The sequence below is a fragment of the Corapipo altera genome, unplaced genomic scaffold (genome assembly GCF_003945725.1).
Source record: "Corapipo altera isolate COAL_440 unplaced genomic scaffold, ASM394572v1 23, whole genome shotgun sequence".
NCBI classification, from domain to species: domain Eukaryota; kingdom Metazoa; phylum Chordata; class Aves; order Passeriformes; family Pipridae; genus Corapipo; species Corapipo altera.
In genome coordinates, this window is record NW_020884878.1 from 1975951 (window position 1) to 1994773 (window position 18823).

Genomic DNA, 18823 nt, shown 5'->3' on the forward strand with positions numbered 1-18823 from the left:
ATTGTTTTGGAAATGGCAGCGGTCTCACTGTAAGGAGTGTACTGTGTAACTGCTGTTTTTTACATACAGTGAAATCTTACCATCTGCAGTACTTGGAACAGCTGAAAGCCAAGGCTTGCAAACCACCCTGATCTGAACTAATGTTAAGGCTATGAAATCCTTTCTAATGAATCCTCTAAATCCATCTGAAACTTTTTGCCCCCTTTCTTCTGAGACAAGAATATCCGTATAGAGACCATGATTAAGAAGAGCATCTCTTAGGTCTCACTAGGGCTTAAGCCTCACTGGAGACAAGGCATTTAAATCAGTGTTGTTTCTCCTTATGATAATGGAATGTAAAACCTGGTTATGATTATTATCAGGTTAGTTCCTTGAGATTTCCAGTCCACTACCTGCTCTTAGGTTTCTCTCTTATCAATGTGCCTGTTTGTATGTTAATACCCGGGATTTTTGGCATTCTACTGGCTAATTTCAGCTGAATTTGGGAAAGGAAGATAAATTCAAGTTGAACTGATGTGATGCAACTGTGCTGATGTAATTTCCACCAATGTTTTTAGGTACTCATTGTGGAAATAGCTGGGGAGGTAAGTGAAGAAGGGGTTGAGTCTTATGAGTGCCCATATCATAAGGAAAAGCTTTTGCTGATGGTTGAACCATTGGAGCTGCAGGTTGAGCCCAGGCAGTCAAGAATTTGCTCCTTTGGAGAACACAATGGAAAGCTTTCCTCTTGAGGAGGACATTACTAATGCAACTTTCTTGTGTGATTTCTCCTGTGTTGAGGAAAAGATAAGCTTGCACAAGAGCTCTGGTGCAATTCATATAAGTTAATCCACAGGAAAGGAATCCATTGGAAATAAGGTCCCAGTATTCCTGCAACTGTCTTTGACCCTGTGATACTTCACAGGTTATCCCAAGGTGTAAGTAGTTAATGCTTTCCTGTGTTAATGCTAGACTCTCCAGAGAGAGAAAGACAAGGTCATTCCCTTCACCCTCCCTTTTATCCCCACTGAAAAGGTGTCATTTGAAAGCCCTTGATTTATTTTCAACACCATGTGTATATGTTTCCTCGTTGTCCAGCATTTCATGGAAGTGAAGGATTTGGTTTAGCTCTGCAGTCCATTGAGTTGTTTTGAAACAAAGCAATTGACTTAAATATGAAGTAAAGAAGATGATCATTCCTACTGCCTGTGAGAAGCATTGCTGAGCTGTCTTACCCACAGCTTGATGCTTTTAGACTCTTCAGAGGCTGCAGTGATATAGTTATACTTCATATGCTTTATTTGAATGAAATTTGGGGCAGGGAGTAGGACAAAGTGACTACCATATTGTCCCTGTATAATCTCTTCTCAGACAATCTGTACTTCTAAAGATGATTAATCCTTGCAGGTGTGTCCTCTAAGACTGTGTGTGTATGTGTGTCTCCCTTTCAAAGCAGCTGTGGAGTCTTCTGTTGGGGCAGGGCAAAAATGTGCTGTGTTGGATGGTGAGTTGAGGGTTTCAGGGACATGAAAGCTTTAGCGTAAAATTTACCTGGTATTTACCTGTGTGTTTTCATAACCTGCACTGTGGATTTGTTGAGGGAATGTCTGTGTTTAAAGAAAAAAGTTTTTAAATTCCCATCCTTTTGGGATGGAGGCCATAAATTGACTTTAAAAGAAAATGGGAGTGTATGCATTTCTTCATTTATATGTGTTCTATGATCGTGTGCTGTAATTTAAGTTAATTAATTAATAAATTAAGCAACTTAATTAAAGTTAATTCATACTTTAGAGCTCAACATACTTTCTGCTTTGAAATGCTGGAAGTTTTATTAGCTTCATCTACTTTAATGCTTAAAGATCTGAACTGAGATTGGGGTCCCATCACATGAAGTGCAATACAAGCACATAAAAGGACACACTGTGCTCTGTGGTTGCTGTAGCTGGCACGGGATGGAGACAAAGGAGGAACAGTCACAGAAAGGTTAAAAATACATTTTGTGGTGTTCATGAAACATCCATCAATGTTGTTCATGGCTCTTGCATATTTTTTAAAAGTGGAATTTTAATGCCAAATCCTGCTCCTTTTCTCTGATCTGTGGTCCCAGTGACTTTAGCATCATACAAGTTAAGTGAACATGACTTGGCTCTGCCTGTGCCATCATCCCAAATTTGGATGCTTTGAAGTTGAACAGATACGTATGTTTCTACTGTTTGGGAGTTCTGTGCTGCATTTGTGCCTTTAAAAGAAAATCCTTAAATAGTGCTTAGTTTAAAATAAAATGAAAAAAATTAGAATAAACACATTAAAGAGGAAAAGAGCAAGCATTGCCACTGGTATTGAGTGTATACACATGTACATAGTTTTGGAGATGTCTTGCTTGTGGATTTTGCCAGTGTGGCAACGGTGGGTGCTTCTAGTCCTGTCACTCTTCCTTTACATGGATACCCAATTTGAGTTATAACCTTAGGTCCAAATTCAGGCAGGCCCATTTATTTCACCTGCAGATTCATTGTTGCCCAGGATTTACTATTTCTTCGGTATCTCTGAGGGTCTACAGTTGACCACTGGAAAATTCAAGGTGGAGGGAATGCAGCTACTATCCGTGTGTCCAGGGAGAAAAAAACATTAGGTATGAGGTGGTTTGGAATTTGCTTACATGCTTCCCATTTGGGTTATTTGTCATTGCCTTCAAGGTGGTGATCAAAAAATAAAATTCAAGACTTAGTGATACCCAAAAGATATTAAAGCCACCTGACATTTTGCATTTTCAGACTTTGGGTTTGTATTGCTTTATCTTGAGAGAAAAAAAAAAAAGGAGTTTCCTGGGAAAAATTGCATCACCTTGGGCATAGGCAGCACTGCTGGGTTCTTGCTCAGCCCTTGCCTTTGCTCAGTTCCTGTAAGAGCCCAGTGTTTATCATAGAAGGCCAGGTTGGAAGGGACCTCAAGGATCGTCTGGTCCAATGTTTCGTGATAAAAGCACAGTCCAGACAAGATGGCACAGCACCTTGTCCATCCAAACTGTGACAGTGCCAGTGTTGGGGAACCCACCACTTCGCTGGTGAGATCAATCCAGTGGCTGATTGTTCTCACTGTGGAAAATTTTCTTCTTGTGTCTAATCGAAATCTCCACAGCAATACCTTGTACCCATTACCCCTCATCTTTTCGTTGTGACTCCTTCTAGAAAGGGAGTCTCCATCTTCTGTGGGCACCCTTTAAGTACTGGAACATGGTAATAAGGTCTCCTCTCAGCTTTCTTTCCTCAAGGCTGAACAAACACAGTTTTCTCAGCCTTTCGTTACACATGAGGCCTCCCTGTCGTGGTCATCTTTGTGGCTCTTCTCTCTCCAGCCTGTCCACATAATTTTTGTACATTGGGGTCCCAAACTGAACCCAGTCTTCCAGCTATGATTTGACAAGTGCTGAGCAGAGAAGGATGAGGACTTCTTTATCTCTGCTGGTGATGCCCTTGTTGATGCTGCCCAGCATCTTTTTGGCTTTCTTGGCTTTTTAGAAATCTTACTATTTCCATCCTAACCTCAAGGCTTGGCTTGTTTCTCCATCATGTTCTCATGCCTGCCAAAGATCAAATTAGTCCTTTTCCTCCTATTTTTGCTAGGCTAAGCAAACCAAACTCTTATAAAATACGTTTTTCTCTGATCATCTGAACAGGTCTCACCTTTACCTGTCCCAGCTAGAACTCTTTTGAATCTGGTGCCTTGAGCTGTAGTTTTAAGTTGGTGGTGACTTACAGAAGCACTGCATACCCCAGCAGTTGGAGTCAGTGCTTCAGTCATGTGAGCTAATATGTATTTCTCTGGAAAACCAGGAACTTTTTCCTCCCCTTTATTCTCTCTGTGCCTTTGCTTGTCATCAGTAAAGTGATGCCCCATGGTGGGGGGTTGGACTACATGGGGCCTTCCATCCCAAACTGCTCTGTGATTCTAAGTGTAGGCAATAACGCCTGGTCTCATGTAGGTGCTGCAAATGTGAATTGATTGATGTTTGTGAAGTGTTCAGATGCCAGGGTGGTGAGCGCCATAGAAAAATCTTGTGAGGAACTCAATAATCCTGTCATCAGAGCAGCTCTTGGATAAAGCACAAGGACACACATTGTTCAGGGTGAGGAAAACAAAATATTATATGGCTCCTCAAGAAATGCACGTTGTCCTTTTTGTGCAGTGAAGGAGACAGAGAGTGAGGAAAAATAGTATAGAGTGGAGTAAACAAAGGCTGCCTCGTGATTCATGTGCACAAGGGAATGAATGTAAGAATTTCTCTGGCATTCTTTAATGTTGTATTTCCTGACTCATCTATTCACACCCTTTATTTTGACATATACTTGGTGGATGAGTTATTAATATATGGTGTGGAAATCCCTGTACTTCTGGTGAAAAGGTTACAGTTGTTTAGGTAACAAAACTTGTTTAAGGGTGAGCCCTTATTTAATTTTCAACTTAATTTCTTTTTGAATTTGTTTGACTTTTAGATTCTTGATATAATTGAGTCTGTATCTTAAACATCCAGTTTTTCCTGCAGTGGCAAATTGAACAGTATATCAACTACACTACCAGGAACACTGTTAGGTTTTTAAGAAAGGTAAAGCATGTAATTTTCTAAAGTTGCATTAGTGATTGGGGAGGGGAAGATGGACGAGTTGGGAAAAGAAATTCTTTCATGGGTGTTGAGAAGTAGCAAAGGCATCAGACAGAGACAGCGGTTGTGTTGATTCTCATATAACTGCTGCTTTTTCATTTCACCTCAGTCTTTCCAGATTCTGCCTAAATTGTCTCCACTCTGCAACAATTATGCAGGCAGGAAGGGAGATCTGAAAAGTTCAAAGATTAAAAAGATGAGGTTTGGCAGTTACAAGTCTGCAGAAGGTACCGTGAGGCTTTGTCACCTTGGCTTTCTGAAGGAAAGCAACTGTGTTTGAATTTTCCTAATCCTAGTGCTTTTGTTTTGGTGGCAAGACCCACTGGGATCCATGGTTTGTACTGACCGCTATTAAAAAAGAGTTAAAGGAGCAATAGGAACTTTTCCTGCAGTAGGAAAAGTTGCTTTTCTGTATAAACTGAGGAGACAGCTGACCAAAGGAAGAAAACCCAAAACAAAACACGCGTTTCGGTACCACGTCATCATTGAGCATCATCAATTTTTATGTAACACTGTACTGATTTTCGTTTTTTTTTAATGTCATTTCAGTTTAGAAATCGATTAAAGAATCTGCATAGAATTCAATATGGCATCAACGCAGTCATCTGCCTCAACAGAGGAGCCGGCTTCCTCTGAAATAGATGATCTCCATCTATCGCTGCAGGGTAAGTGACCGTAGTTTTCTGTGCCTCTTTAATTTAGATTTTTGTCAGAAATCTGTGACCATGTGTACAAGTTGAAGGAAATTCTGAGAAACCCGTATAAACTGGTGTTATGATGGGTATAGTTAGTTCGTGTTGGTGCTTCTTTGCAGACGTTTCTGTGTTTCATGAGAGATGCTTCAGCAGTGAAATGAAAGATAACAGCTCTCACAGTATTCCTTGTGATATTTTCAGGTCTGTTGCCTTTTTCTGATACAGATGTGCTCACTGGTTCTTATGTTTTGTTACTTGGAAGACGTGTTGCTGTAAACTTTTTTCCAAAGGAACCACCAGCATGAAAACAGTTAAACCATTTCATTAATTTCCTTGTTTTCAATTTGCTGACAATTGGCTGGTTGCATTAAGCTGTCTTAATGAAAGCATTAATTACAGTACTATTCTATTTGTTTTTCTGTTTTTACTGCTATATCCCCTGCAAGTGGAGATAATTTTTGTGGCTTCTAAACAAATTTCTTATGGGTCAGAGTCTTTCATCCTTGTCTTGCCATGAGTTATAAATCATTAAGGAAGTTCTCGCTGGCTGATTTTCACTTGTTCCAGTTTAATGGCTTCTACCTGGACAGTTAAGTGATGATGAGTGTACCCAAGCTGGCCTCTCAGATAGGCTTTTTGGAGTTTCCTTAATCACATGTTGAATTTCCTTCTATAAGAATTTTCTGGGAAGGTTGACTTTTCATCTGAACATATTTGTGGAGACTGTCAAGAAGGCCAGTCCAGGTAGCAGAGGACTAGCCCTGCCAGAAAGGAGGTTTTTAATGTGCTTAGAGCCTGGTTATTCTACAGTGGATGGGCTAACTCATGTTTCCACAAGAGAGATTTCCTCTTAACTCCCTTGCAGTGAAATTTCTATGGTGCTTAGTTGAGAGAAAATATGTTTAAAACAGATGGTGCAAAAGAATATTCTGCCAAGTCACTTCTATGATCCGTATTTGCACTGATGTTGTCATTGGAGCCATGTGTTGTGACGAGTGGGTGTTAATAGTGGTCTAAAGCCAAAGTGTCTTTAATGGTGAATTTTCTTCCGTTTTGCTTCAGTGTTACATTGTCAGGAGAACGAGCAAAAACTTGTAGCAGACAGGAGCCAGTCTGAGTGTTGCACCGAGCACATCTTGTCAGACACACATTTGTTGTGCCAGTCAAACTCAGCCTTTGGTAGGAAGACTGAGGCGGCTGTTGTCGGGAAACAGATTTGAAAAACACTCCGTAGCTCTAAGGCAGAATTAAAGCTACCTGCAATTTTAGGATAGGGTTTTACTTTGAAATTCATGTGTTTTTCTGAAAAGTCAAATTGGTGTTTGTGTTGAATAACAGTTGATGAGGTTTTTTTTTTGGTCAATGTCTCATTGAAGGAGCCCTGCTTAGTAAAACTGACATGACTGTATTTCTTTGCTGTGATAATTTGAGCTCCTAGATTACGCTGAAATGAACACACTGCAAATCTGGGGCCAAGATGTCTGTGCCTGGCTGTTGTAAAACATCCGGAGACATCCCTTAGAAGTGACATAAGCAGTTTTTGTGATGATTAAAGATACAACAAATGGTACCGACACATTTTGTCAGTGGAGCTGTGGCTCTGCAGCATCTGCTCAGGGTCAAACAAGCAAATGGCAATACAGCCGTGAGGAAGCACCAAAGACACGCTCCCTGACATGACATGTAGGAACCATTAGTAGCTCTGCTCGCAGCTCTGTGGTGGCAAAGGTCAACTAAGAATAATAGGGTCACTGAAGGAAACAGGTTTTTCCATTAATAGCAGTCTTGGGATGAGATTTGCAAAGCAGCCAGAGACTTTGATTGATTTAAATCTTCAGGTTCACCCGGAGAAGTTGTAGAGATATCTCAGATTCAAGGAATGGTTGCTTATAATTGTCAGAAAAGCAGCTTACATTTTATATGAATATAAAACTTGTTATGATCTGCTTTTCATATTGCTAGAATATAGCTTCAAAGAATATGTCCAGCCTTGTATAGTAGTGTAACAGGAGACATACATAAATAGGGAAAAGCAGGAGTGAGATCTAGTCTGGATGTAGTCCAGATCTTGCTCATATTTTGATCTACTTTTTAATTCTTTGTGATCCAGTCTTCCATTATTCCTGAAAGGCATCCAGTGGGGATAGAGCACTTGTCTAGTCTGGTTAATTAGGACAAGATCAACTTAATGTGTCAGTTTATTTGGTTATATAACTCCATGAAGTTTACGCCTAAAAAATGTAACAAAATGGTTAGCTTTCCTTTTTTTTTTTTCCCCTTCTCTACCATGTGTAGGTCTGTAATTTTAAGTATGTTTGACTTTAATTTTAGTTACAGTCTTCTGTGAGGAGGACAACACTTCTAGGAAGAGAAAGAAGGAAGGGAAAAACAACCTCCTTTACATAATTAGTGAAGAACTTGCTACTTAGTAGCTCTAATTATTATAGAAATCCTATTAAATTATTGGTAGTGGCTTAATAGTATAAAAACTTCATTTAGTGGAATTTATGTTAGTGTATTTTTAGGTAGAAGAGTGTTCTAGGGTGAACATTCATTTTCCTTAGTAGTGTTTGTCCTAGAAGATGCCATGAAGAAATGCACTAGAAAATAGGTAAAAATGTAACTTTGTTCTCAGTGCATCTTTCTTGTCAGCTAATTATTTTAAGGAGATTTAATGGAGCTTGAAAAACATGAAGAAAACAGGTAAAGAAATGAAAGCAGTGGGTTTTCTAATGCTCCCATCACCAGACATTTTCTAACAATGAAGCTAGTCACAAAATCATGAGGCTGAAGTAGAAAGCTGCAAGAATATAAACGCCTATATATGTATCTTTTCAGATTTTGGTGTTGCTCTTTAACCTTTACCAGTTTTCAAGCTGATCTTCAGGTCAAAGAGTAATAGTTACCCCCTCCCTTCCTTCCAAGAAAATGGAAATCGTTATGAAAATGCATGATGTCAGGACTTGAGAGGCTTCTTTTATTTTCTTTTTTTTGTTTCCTCTGTCCTAGATGTTATAATAAAATTAAATCAGATTAAGATCAGCATTATCTCTGCCCTTTCCTTCAGCACCTCTCTGCTTTTTCCCATTTTTTTGACGCAGCACAACTTAAGAGCGGCCGCAAAGCTGCTTGTGTCCTTGCACAGCCATGTAAAAGTGCAGGTGAAAAGCCTGGAGCTGGACTGGTTACAGATATATCCAATGAGGGAATACTAAAGAGAAGGGTTTCTCTTGCCAGACAGGCTGCAAACATTTTGGTGAAGAGAGGATGCTTGCCAGGGCGATGTTCCATTGTGCCACAGACCATCTCTGAAAACCTAAAGTCGCTTCTGCTGCTTGAAGGGGCAGGCAAGAGCTCAGGGCTTGGCTGGCATTGAGCATGGGAGGAATAAAGCAGGATCCCTGTCCTATGTCTCCTCCTCCCGTATTTCCCTCCCAGCACTGCATTATAGGCTGACCCCAGAGAGGGATCCAGCCTGGTGCTCAGTCTTCTGAAAATTGAAGAGGCACAGTCAACATCCAAAATTGGTTTTGGCTACTTGAGATTGAGGAGGCAGGTCATCTCCTTGGTAAGAGAAGGGCTTCATGGCAGTGCCTTAAGAGCTGTTGGAGATAGAAGTACTCTTTGCTGACGAGCAGGAGTGCGGGAGAGGGGAATGCGCAGCTGCTCGTGGATGGATGGCTACAGCAGGAACTGAACAGGGTTTGTGGCACTGTGGAGCAGGATCATTTTTTCCTTCAGAATGTAAATCTCTTTACCTGTGGGAGGATCCAACCTTCATTTTCCTTCCGTGCACAATTCTTTCCTCTGTCTTCCCTAGAATAGCAAACAGACCCTATGTGTGGTGCTTCCCACCAAGCCTGTGCAGAACTCTGTTTTCGCTTTTCTTTTCATACTTGCTGAGCTAATTCAAACAAAAGAGAGTGTGTTTTAGCTCTCGGAGTTTGGGGCATGTACTTACTCTTTCACTGTTTAAATAACTGCAGGGGTCCTAATTTTTGGCTCCACTTATTAATCTGTGTTTGTGTTACTGTTTATTATTTTAACCCGAAGAATGATCATATAGGAATGTGGCTGCTATAATGGAAGAGAGTTTTTGAAGAAAACTGTTTTTGAAGAGAGTTTAATGATATAAATGAATGATGCTATTTTCATGCAGATATGTCTAATCCTTTATGAATGATTTCTCCTCAAGTGAAATTGAAAATACAGAGATATGTATGGATAGGTTTTGTTGTGCAGCTTGTAGTAGATTGTACTCGTCTCTGAGCAAAGGGAGATTTATTTTTGGGACCCTCTTAATTCATTTGGAGATCAGGTAGACTACTAATTCTTACCCAGCTTTTTCTTTTGTTCTAACTGTGTGTCTCATCTGTTGGGGCCACTCACTTATTACAACTGCGCTTCTTTTTTTTACTTTAACCAGAATGATCAAAAAAAGTCCGTTAAACGTTTATGATGATTTTTCAGGGGTGACTTTTACAAATTGAAAAGCTCCCACAGGAGCTGCACAGAAATCTGTGCCTGGTTTATGTTACCTGCTGCCCGGGAGAGAGGCTGGTCTGCAGTTCTGTAACTGCTTGGCTTCATGGCATGTGATGGGGCTGATGGCACTGGGGAGGCAACAGACACGTGCCACTGCCTTAAAAAAAAAAAATCAGTCATTGTTATTTTTGTCTGTTTCACATGCCAAATGTAAAAAATAGATTGTAGAGTTACATAAATGTGTTTCCTGCTAGATAACTTCCAATTTGTTAAAGGCATAATCGGGTGCATAACTGCCTAAAAACTGACATTAAAATGCCTAAGGAGTGGACAGCTTCTGAGGCACCTGTAAAGGGCACTGGAGGACCCTACATTCAGATCCCTGATCACTGTGTATTTTATTTAAAATGTTACAAAACCCACTGAAGCCCTTATCTTTAAAAGTATGTTGATATCTAAATGATGTGACTTAGTACCTTTAAGAATCTGACCTGCAATCTCTGTTTATGCCCTCAGTATTGCAGTGCTTCACTTCATGGGCTGCTGTGGAGTCAAAACAGTGGTGATTCAGAGCAGAGCTGCTCCAGCATCCTGGCAATAAGAAAAGCAAAAGGGTTTAAGAAAGCCAGGGGGGTGAAACTTGGTGTGAATATGCAGGACTTTTGGTAAATTGGACAATTTGCTTTCAAAAGGAGAAGGAGGTTGAAAGGAATAGTGTAGAAAGGGAAGTTCCCACTTGCTGCACAGATATGGTAATAGTGATTTAGTTAATATTTATACAGTATTTGGATTTGAAAAGCCCTATTCCTGTAGAAATATTTTCATCACCTTCATTGAGCTTTGGATAAACTTCTCAATCTCTACAAAAAATACTTGGTTTTTTAATTGCTTAACACGATGTTGCTGAACATAAATGCTGGAAATAAGCAGGGAAAAGAGTTTCCTGTCTGCAGAAAATGAAACTCAGTGGCTGAGTGGAAGGGAAGGGACTACACAAAGGGCTCGGGGGTGAATTGCTCACTCTTTCCCTGGGTTGGCAAGTAGTTAAGGTTTATTCTGGTAGTTCTGATCATTTAGATAATGTACCTGCTTGGTGTGTTAGCTCATATCAGCAGTGCTGCCTTGAAGGAGCTCTCCCAGTTATCCCTGCTGACCAGGTGCTGCAGCTGTCTGTGGGCATTGAAGCTAGAGTTAGTCCAACACAACCTTTCTTCCATGCACATATGGTGGATACACTGCGTGGTGAGCACCAGCTCTTTTGATCTGTTGATCTGTTCCTGATGAGCTCCCCTGCTTGCTACTGAAGACATAGCCTTAGCTGACCCCAGTGGTGAAAGGAAGATATAAAAATATCGTACGCAAGAGGTAATTCCTTCTGGTGAAACAGAGATGGGAAGATGACAGAAAGGCTTGTGCTCATTGATTTCAAATAATTGGTTAAAATTTTTTTTTTTTTAAGAAAAAAAAGCCATACAGTTGTAAATTGTTCGCTGGCAGTGATGCACCAGTCCTTGTGATAGAAGAAAACCTCTTTGCTCTTTGGTGACAGTGTTTGATGAGTGTGGACAGACGGCTACATCTGTTCTGTCATGATTTGCTTGCCTCAGCTTATTGCCAAGGGAGGAGGCGGTGCTTTCCTTGGAGCTGCCATTCTCCTACCTCAGGAAGGGAGGCACAAAATGCAACAAAGGAGAGGAGACTATGTCTGTTTTTTCTGTATCACCGTTGAAGGAAGGCTGAGAGTAAAACAGTGGCTGGCAGTGCTTCTGCTCCCCTCTTCCTTCTGGGAGAGTTCAGCACTGGTGTGGTCCCTGCCATTCCCTGTGCTCTTAATGATCAGTCTGGTTTGTAGCACTTGTTGATAGCTCATTACTGAATAAAACAGTCATTGTCCAGCAGTGTGTATTGATTTTTGAATAGCCTACGTGACACGTTTCTTGTATGTGTTATTCCTCCCTAAAGAGTTGTTAACACACAGTGAAATATGATAGATTTTGGTTGCTTTCAGATTAGCAGGTTCTTATTTTGTTCTTTCAGATCCACTTTTTTGGGTTGGTGAGTTTTGACCTGAAGTGAAGGAATGATCAGAGGTTTTTTTGATAGCTTTCCTATTCTGGATCAGTGACATTTTGAAAACTAGGGCAAGAGAAAAACCAAGGTCACTTAGAGTCCTACGAAAAGGCCCAACAAAGAATCCATTCACCCTCATAAAAATAAAAATCCGTATTAATTAACCACGTGGTAGAGATAAGAATTGGAGAGCTTGATTAAATCATTAGCGCCTCTGAGCAGTAGCGTTGGAGGGGAGCTGGGAGGGAAAACACACTCAGCCTGAAAATTGCAATACGACTGCCTGCCACGGTGCCAGAAGCACATCTGTATCGAGCTGTGTGTGGTGTGGCCTGCCTGGAAACAGTGACTGCTGCACTACAGTCTGGGGAAATATTGGCGGGCATGGAGTTTTGTTATTAATTCAGGGGGAAGGTCTATCATTATTATTTATTTGGGTAGGAAAATAAGGTAGCTGAGGCGGCAGCTGCTTGGAAGGCAGCCTGGTGGATTGCATTAGGCAGTGGCTATAGTGGAGGGTTTGAAGTGTTCTTAGGCATGTGCAGCGAACTAACCACCTTGTACTTTCACCTGGTGAGACATTTGCCTGAGAGCTGCTCATGTGAATCAACACTTCCAGTATCTGGCCCATATTGCATAATGAAGCATGTTAATATGGATGTCAACCAAAACAAGACCAAGTGTCTCCTCCTAACCATCTTTCTGTGACTGATCCCAAATGCAAGTTCTCCAAAGCAGTAGCAGTATAGTGTTTTTGGCAAGAGCTGTAGCTGCAAAAGTCACTGGCGTCAGGCACAGTAGTCAATATTTGCTTTCTGTCCCTTTTTAAGTGCTAGAGCAATGCCAGCCTTGACTGTCTGATAAAATTGAGTGCAGCTACCCAATAATTGCTTGTTGAGTAATTGGAATGTCTTTCACATGGTGTTCAACCAAAGGGTGTGGTTGGGTCCTGTGCTAACATGAAGCCAGTATCTCTATGCTATTTTTGTCCTTCTCGTGAGCGTGTTTGCACTTACTTTCTGTTTCCCGAACAAAACATGATTTTGTCATTGCATTTTTGTCTGCATCTTTAAGATTGCCCTTATCTTACTGTTCCACATGATCTCTGATGATTATAAAGAATTGTAAAACAATGCAGTAAGCAGGGCAAACTGACTGCTTCATGCTCCTACCGGATCATAGTGTTGCCCATTAGAGGAGGGCTGTTGAAAGGCACCTTAGTTACAGGATGCAAAACAGTCCTCGACACACATAATGCACGAATGTTTTTGTTGCCACTCATCCTCCCAGTGAAGCAGGAGGAGACCTGTGGTGTTGGGAGCAGGAAGCTGTGTTATCCTCAAGAGAATTGCTGTGCTTCATGAGCTGATGAAGCTCCTTCAGGCCATCTTGGATGATGAAAAGACAGCTACGACTGGGGTTTGTGTTTGCAAATTCTTAGAGTGTAGTAAAGTGTGAGACATTTTCCTCTGAGTGGCATTTTCATGGGCAGAGGAGTCAACATTATTATTTCTTTTTCCCCCAAGGGCTTGATATTTTTGGTATCCTTCATCCTGCCCACCCAGCCTACCAAAACATACATATCTATTGCTGAGTAGTCTTTCACTTGCAATCGGATACGTCTATCTCGTATTGGCCTCATTAGCCACCAGCGTGCCTGTAATAAATGTGGATAGAGCCTTCCTTAATCTTTGTTCGCGAAGCCTGGCCATGATGAAGTCTTTCACTTGCCTTATGATGTCAAACTTGCATTTAATTAATCTTTGGTGCAAGAGCTTGCTTTCGGAGGCAGAAGAGATGGTCTCTTCCCACCTAGATTTGTTTCTTTGTGCAAGTTGATGGCCTGGTCAGTGTCCAGATGTCTCTCCCACGCAGTGGAAGGATTTATCCCAGCTGGGAAGTGGGCAGCAAGTACCCCCCAGCTGCCTTGCCCACTGTGTCCCTCCATGGGCTGTTCACCCTGCTGGACCACCCACAGCCCCTCAGGGAGCTGCCTTGAGGCCATGGAGCAGGACATGCACCAGGGCCCTGGATGGGCATTCCCTGGTCCATCTGCCTCTCTGTACGTGAGAGCTCCGAGCCTCTCTGTCACCATGACCCTCTGCTCCAGCTGCCTGACTCAGCCCCTCCGGCCGCCCAGCACAGCGGGGAGAGGAGCTTGTTCTTTCTCTCTGCTTTGCACCTCTCCTGCCCCTCAGGCTTTGCTTCCCTGCTACCTGCCATGAGCGTTGCAGGATACCCCTGGTGCACTGCCCGTCGCCATGTGCCCGCCTCAGCCCTCAGAGGGAAGGGTGGGAAGAGCCCTGCAGCTGGTACAGGCCAAAGGTGATGGTTTGGGTGACCAACACATCAGCTCTCCCAACTGTGTAGTCTTGCCCTCCTCAGCTAATAGTCCATTTGACCTGCTTTCTAATGCCTGGGCTATTCACAAGCAGTGCAGCCTTTTGGGTGTTTATTCCAGTGGGGAGGAAGGCAGGGATGACCACCTTCCCGCAGCTCCAGGCAGGCCCCTTTTGGGCATGCTGTTACTTTTTAATATGTTTTTGGGAAACCAGTCCCAGCACTTGCAGTCAAGGCTGCTGTGGAAAGGGAGAGAAGAAGGAGTTTGTGTTCGGGCTCGTTTCCATGAGCCTTTGGAACGGCTGCTGGTGGAATGGGAGTCTGTAATCTCAGGGGCCAGCACCTCCAGCCGTCACCTCAGACCTGTGTACAGACATCCAGCCCCTAGGGATGTATGGTTGGGTTTTGTGGTGTTTCTTGGGAATGGGCTGGTTTTTTGGGAGGGAGCATGAGCTGGAGAGTCATGTAGTGCACTGACCATGACCAGGGCCAGGGGGCTGGTCTGGTCTGACTCTGCTGCTCACCCTCTGCTTCACCTTTCAGGGGAAATTGTCTTTTTTTTTGTCTCTACTGCCCACAGGCCATGGAAAAAGGCCTTCCCCTCTCTTGAGCTCTACTCTGGTATGAGAAACAGCTTAAATACTCTAATTTTTGAAACATGGGCTTAACTAACTCCATGTCTCCCTTCACAACTGGTGGTAGTTGCTCACCCTGTACCACCGTGAGGGACCTGGGGGCTGAGCTGGATCTCTGTGTGTCACTGGGTCACGCTTTGAGTTCTGTTTCACTGTTTTTTTGCTGTGATACAAGTTCAAACACTTCCTTCTTCCTTCCACCTATTTTAAAACCCTGTGAGCTCCTTTTTGGCTGGATTAATAATCTATATACCCTAGGGAGGGCCCAGCACTGAAAAGGTTGCTGTTAGAGATTGTATTCCCCCCCATGACAGCCAAATAACTCTTCAGGCCTTCAGTTGGCAGCCAAGACATCTCATTGTGTGACTTCAGCTACAGATGTGCATTTATCACAGTCCCATCACCCAATGTAATGCATGGCTTTTCCTGAATTTCAAGATGTATCTTGTACTGATGATGGCCCAGAGTCTTTCAAGGAACATTAGGAATGAACAGAGTTATTGTAGACATATTTCTTTATAGAGTTATGTGTTCACACCACTGTTTGTATTTGCGGAGCTTCTGAGAAAACCTTCATTAGTTGCTTCTTACTGCATCCTGTAGAGTATGCTTGATGGTTGTATAGGTCTCTGCAGAATCAACTCTGCAAGCAAGAAAATACCATCTCTAAAATATGACTCAAGAAAAACTGACATTAAATAATAGTTAATAGTAACATAATATCTGGAAGAAGGGACCTTGGGTTTGAGATGAATACTGTGTAAGTTTTTAAGAAAGAGAAATAAAACCAGATAATTTTTTCCATTAACAGTTTTTTTCCTTTTTTTTTTTTTTATTTCCCAGTGCAGCGAGAGTTCACACAGAAGAAAACCTTCACTAGTTGGATAAATTCAATATTGGCAAAGGTAGGAACGGGATTCTTTAGCAAAGACATGCCTTTTGCCTTTTCAATTTGGATGTGCTGTATGGAGATTGATTTTTAGGAATAAACAAATTTAGTATGAGTTTTTTTCATCACTGGATGGAAAAGTAGCCCCTGGAAAGCATTTGTTTAATAAGTGCAACAGCACTGTATTGGTGAATGTCCAAGAACATTTGTAAGAGATGGTTTTTAAGTAGATGACACTTCCTTGCTCATGTGGTAAAACTTGTGGTGAATGTCTCAGGGTTTTATAGGTTTCTGTGTTTACAATTAGTTTTACTGTGATTAGGTAAGTGTTATTCTATTATGCAATCCAAGAACATGAGTGTAATGAGCTGACCTGAGTGACTGGTAAGTATTAAGTCTACCTCATAGTAGTGTAGGCACTCTTTAAGCTTTCACAGAACAGCTCCTGCAGCTGTGCTGAGGCTCTGACTTGCTCAGGTAAGAAAAAATAATCCTATTTTGGTCCCTCCTTGAGCAGAAGCTGATGAACTCATGATAAATTTGTGTTATGTTCATCACAAGTGGGTAAAAAGAGGTTTAGTTATGCAACTTTATACTCAAATTTGTACTTAGGGTATATTGATTAAGGTCTCAAAATATGAGTTAACTGCTTTGTTTAGCTTTCCCTTTCTCAAAATTTTGGGGTCTTTTGCAACATGCTTCCTTGAAAAATGTAAATACTTGAAAGTGAGGCCTAAAATAACCCTTATAAAACACAGAGGCAGTGCAAAGGGGAATAAGACACAAACATAATAATGGGTTAGAAGAAGGATATAGCTGATTAGATGCAGGATTTTTATTCCAGCTTAATGAAAAAATAAAGGATGCTAGACATTTTTTAACAGAATAATCAGAGTGTGATGTTTTGTAGTGTGATGAATTCAAAATGACAAAAGATAAAAATTTATTTTGCAGCATACGCCTCCTTCTGTTATCTCAGACCTGTATACAGACATACAGCAAGGACATTTGCTTCTTGATCTGTTGGAAGTGCTTTCAGGTCAACATCTGGTAAGACAGAGTAATAAAAATATTACCTCAATCCTTTTTCAAATCCAGCAAAGATTTCTGGATATACTTAATTATAACCATATGAATGATCCTTCTGGAGTCGTAGAACTAGTTGCAAGTTTACACCACTGACTCTGAAACACACTGAAACAAGTTGATCCAAAGCAGTTTATGAGTCTTTGCAGGACTTCTCTTATCAAAATGTAGAATAAAATTAATTTTTACAGTTGAGGATGTAACATGTTCTTTTTGCTTCGCAGCCACGGGAAAAAGGATTTAATACCTTCCAGTGTAGAAGTAATATAGAAAATGCATTGACATTTTTAAAGAGCAGATCAGTGAGTATTAACTTCAAAATTCCCAACTAAAGCCAGTTTAGCTGGTGGAACATTTTCTTTGTTAACAATGATCCCTTTTTTTTCCTTTTTAGCTGAAGCTCATAAATATTCATGTTGCTGACATTATCGAAGGAAAACCTTCCATTGTGCTTGGCCTAATCTGGACCATTATATTTCATTTTCATGTAAGTATTTCAGCGATGTAAGAGAGTTTTAGTAGGGGAAAAAAGCACAAAAATGTGTTATAGGATTGCCAAATGGGATGAATTAGAACAAAGCAAAAGATTATCTTCTGACATCTGGAAGTGACAGCTCAAGGAGGAGATGCACCAGTGCTGCTTCACCAGTGCAGCGATGGCAGTGATGAACAGTATGTAGCTGCAAATGGTAGGAAGGAAAGATTGAGATTTTTCTTGAGGTAACAAATTAAAAAATAGGCTAAACTTTGCCTGTCTAAGACCTGTATCAATTAAACTCCAAATGGAGAAAATAGTGTGAAGTGGCTCATCCGTCTCCCTCAGAGGCAGCCCTGCTCTTCACTGTTGACTGTGCCTACAATGTACAATTCTTGCTGTTATTTTTTTCAGGACCAGGTGCCTGAAATAACACAAAGGCTGTCGTAGTAATGTTTCTTATACGATAAGAAGCTCAGAAGCAAAGTTTTTTAGCAGTATTTAGCCCATATTTTTCATGGTAGAGGCACTTTGATGCTGAAGACTCTTGTGCTGCACGTAGCCTATGCAGTACCTTCTTACCTAAACCAAGCTTCTCTAACCAAATGTAGATTTCTGAGGCCTGCACCCTGAGTGAGCAGGTTAACTCTGAACATGTGTAATACATGTCACTGTTGACAGCAGAAAACACAGCTACCACAGACTGCTGTCACTGGTAGAAGCAGAAATTGAGTGAGAAGGACCCTTGATGTCATTGCTGGTACCCACAGGATAACATGGAAGTCTTTGGATGAATATATCCTGCCAAAAAATTGCCTGAAGATGGGAATTCCGCATGAAATAGTTCAGATTGTACAGATTGAAAAGCCTGATTTGATTTTGAGTGGGAGGGAAACTACTGTTACAGCTGTGATTTGAGTCCTGTCTAATTCTCTGTGGTGTTCTGCCAGTGATGTCTTGGTAATTTTTCACTGAAGCCTGATTAAGTCTCCCATCATCTCTGATAGATTGAAGAACTTGCCAGGACACTTGCTTGTACTTACAATCAGCCTTCACTTGATTGTTCAAGTGCTGTTGACTCCTCTCCAAAGGCAAGCAGATCAGCTAAAAAAAGTGCTAAAATTAAGGAACGGTGGAAGATGTCTGCTACAAAGGCTCTATTGTTATGGGCTAAAGAACAGTGTTCACTGTAAGTTCCATCCAAGACTTATAAATAGTATGCTACATTTTGTATTACTGCTTTCCTCTAAATGTGGTGATATTTCTCCCTGTTTTTTAATGTTACTTAGTGACAGCTTAGCAGAAATCCCTTTAAGTTTCATATGTGCTTACCTGTACTTTTAGCATCAATCTGGCCCTAAATATTTTGAGATGAGTGAAGCTCATCTTATTAATAAAATACAACAATGTAATTTGAGTTGCTTTGCTGTTCTTTTTTGGGGCTTCTGTGTGATAGGTCTAGTGGAATATTTACATGATTTGCTAGTTTTAATCCTCATGTTTGGCACT

General features: G+C 41.2%; 1 protein-coding gene across 1 annotated transcript in view; it reads left to right on the top strand.

The window, feature by feature from the left end:
• Positions 1–18823, top strand: part of SYNE2 (spectrin repeat containing nuclear envelope protein 2) — a 179849-nt gene that overhangs the window by 12960 nt on the left and 148066 nt on the right. Inside the window, exons 2-7 of the mRNA XM_027637580.1 lie at positions 5189–5304; positions 15708–15769; positions 16708–16803; positions 17064–17141; positions 17234–17326; positions 18322–18503. Coding sequence (XP_027493381.1) covers positions 5226–5304; positions 15708–15769; positions 16708–16803; positions 17064–17141; positions 17234–17326; positions 18322–18503 — 590 coding nt within the window. The 5' untranslated portion in view covers positions 5189–5225. The remainder of the gene's footprint in view (positions 1–5188; positions 5305–15707; positions 15770–16707; positions 16804–17063; positions 17142–17233; positions 17327–18321; positions 18504–18823) is intronic.